Source organism: Dinoponera quadriceps, unplaced genomic scaffold (genome assembly GCF_001313825.1).
Source record: "Dinoponera quadriceps isolate SergipeBrazil2010 unplaced genomic scaffold, ASM131382v1 scaffold2787, whole genome shotgun sequence".
In the NCBI taxonomy this organism is placed as follows: Eukaryota; Metazoa; Arthropoda; class Insecta; order Hymenoptera; family Formicidae; genus Dinoponera; species Dinoponera quadriceps.
The window spans coordinates 1,246-1,759 of NW_014556792.1; the positions used below are offsets into that span (position 1 = coordinate 1,246).

A 514-nucleotide genomic window follows, 5' to 3' on the forward strand; every position below is an offset into this window, starting at 1 on the left:
TTAGTTCGATGTAATCGCGGAGCCACGGAGATTGAGTGAGTTGGAGTATACGGTGTATCTTTGTAATGCGAAGACCGTGACGCGTGCACTGCTGCAGGTTGCGATAATGAATACGCTTCACATACGAATAACATAACGCTGCTTATCGTATAATGTTGCCAATAACTTATCCTGTCTTTTACCGGGTGGTTTGGCGCGCGTTGGACAAAACGGTAGGTCAGTGTGAGCGTCGTGCAAATGTTGAGGATATTCCAGATCGACCTCGAGAATATAACCTATGGGTGAATCGATAGCGATTGAAGATACATCAAATGTTGAAACATCTGTGACCCATTGAAATTCGGTGTAAGGCAGCGGTTGACACATTGCCCAACCGTACAGATTGTTTACGTCAAAGTACATCAAGTACGACGATGGTTTCGATGGATCGCAAGACTGCATGTACTTGTTATTGGCCTGTGCGTATCTACTGGAACATTGACTGAGACCGCCGCGTATACCACGTTCGATGAAC

General features: G+C 45.7%; 1 protein-coding gene across 1 annotated transcript; it reads right to left on the bottom strand.

Moving 5' to 3' along the window:
- Positions 1-125: 125 nt before the first annotated feature.
- LOC106748140 lies at positions 126-510 on the bottom strand (the record flags this gene model as incomplete). The annotated part of the gene is made up of 1 exon (XM_014626385.1): positions 126-510. A coding segment is annotated over one exon (385 nt), but the record flags the coding sequence as incomplete, so codon positions are not given.
- Positions 511-514: the final 4 nt, after the last annotated feature.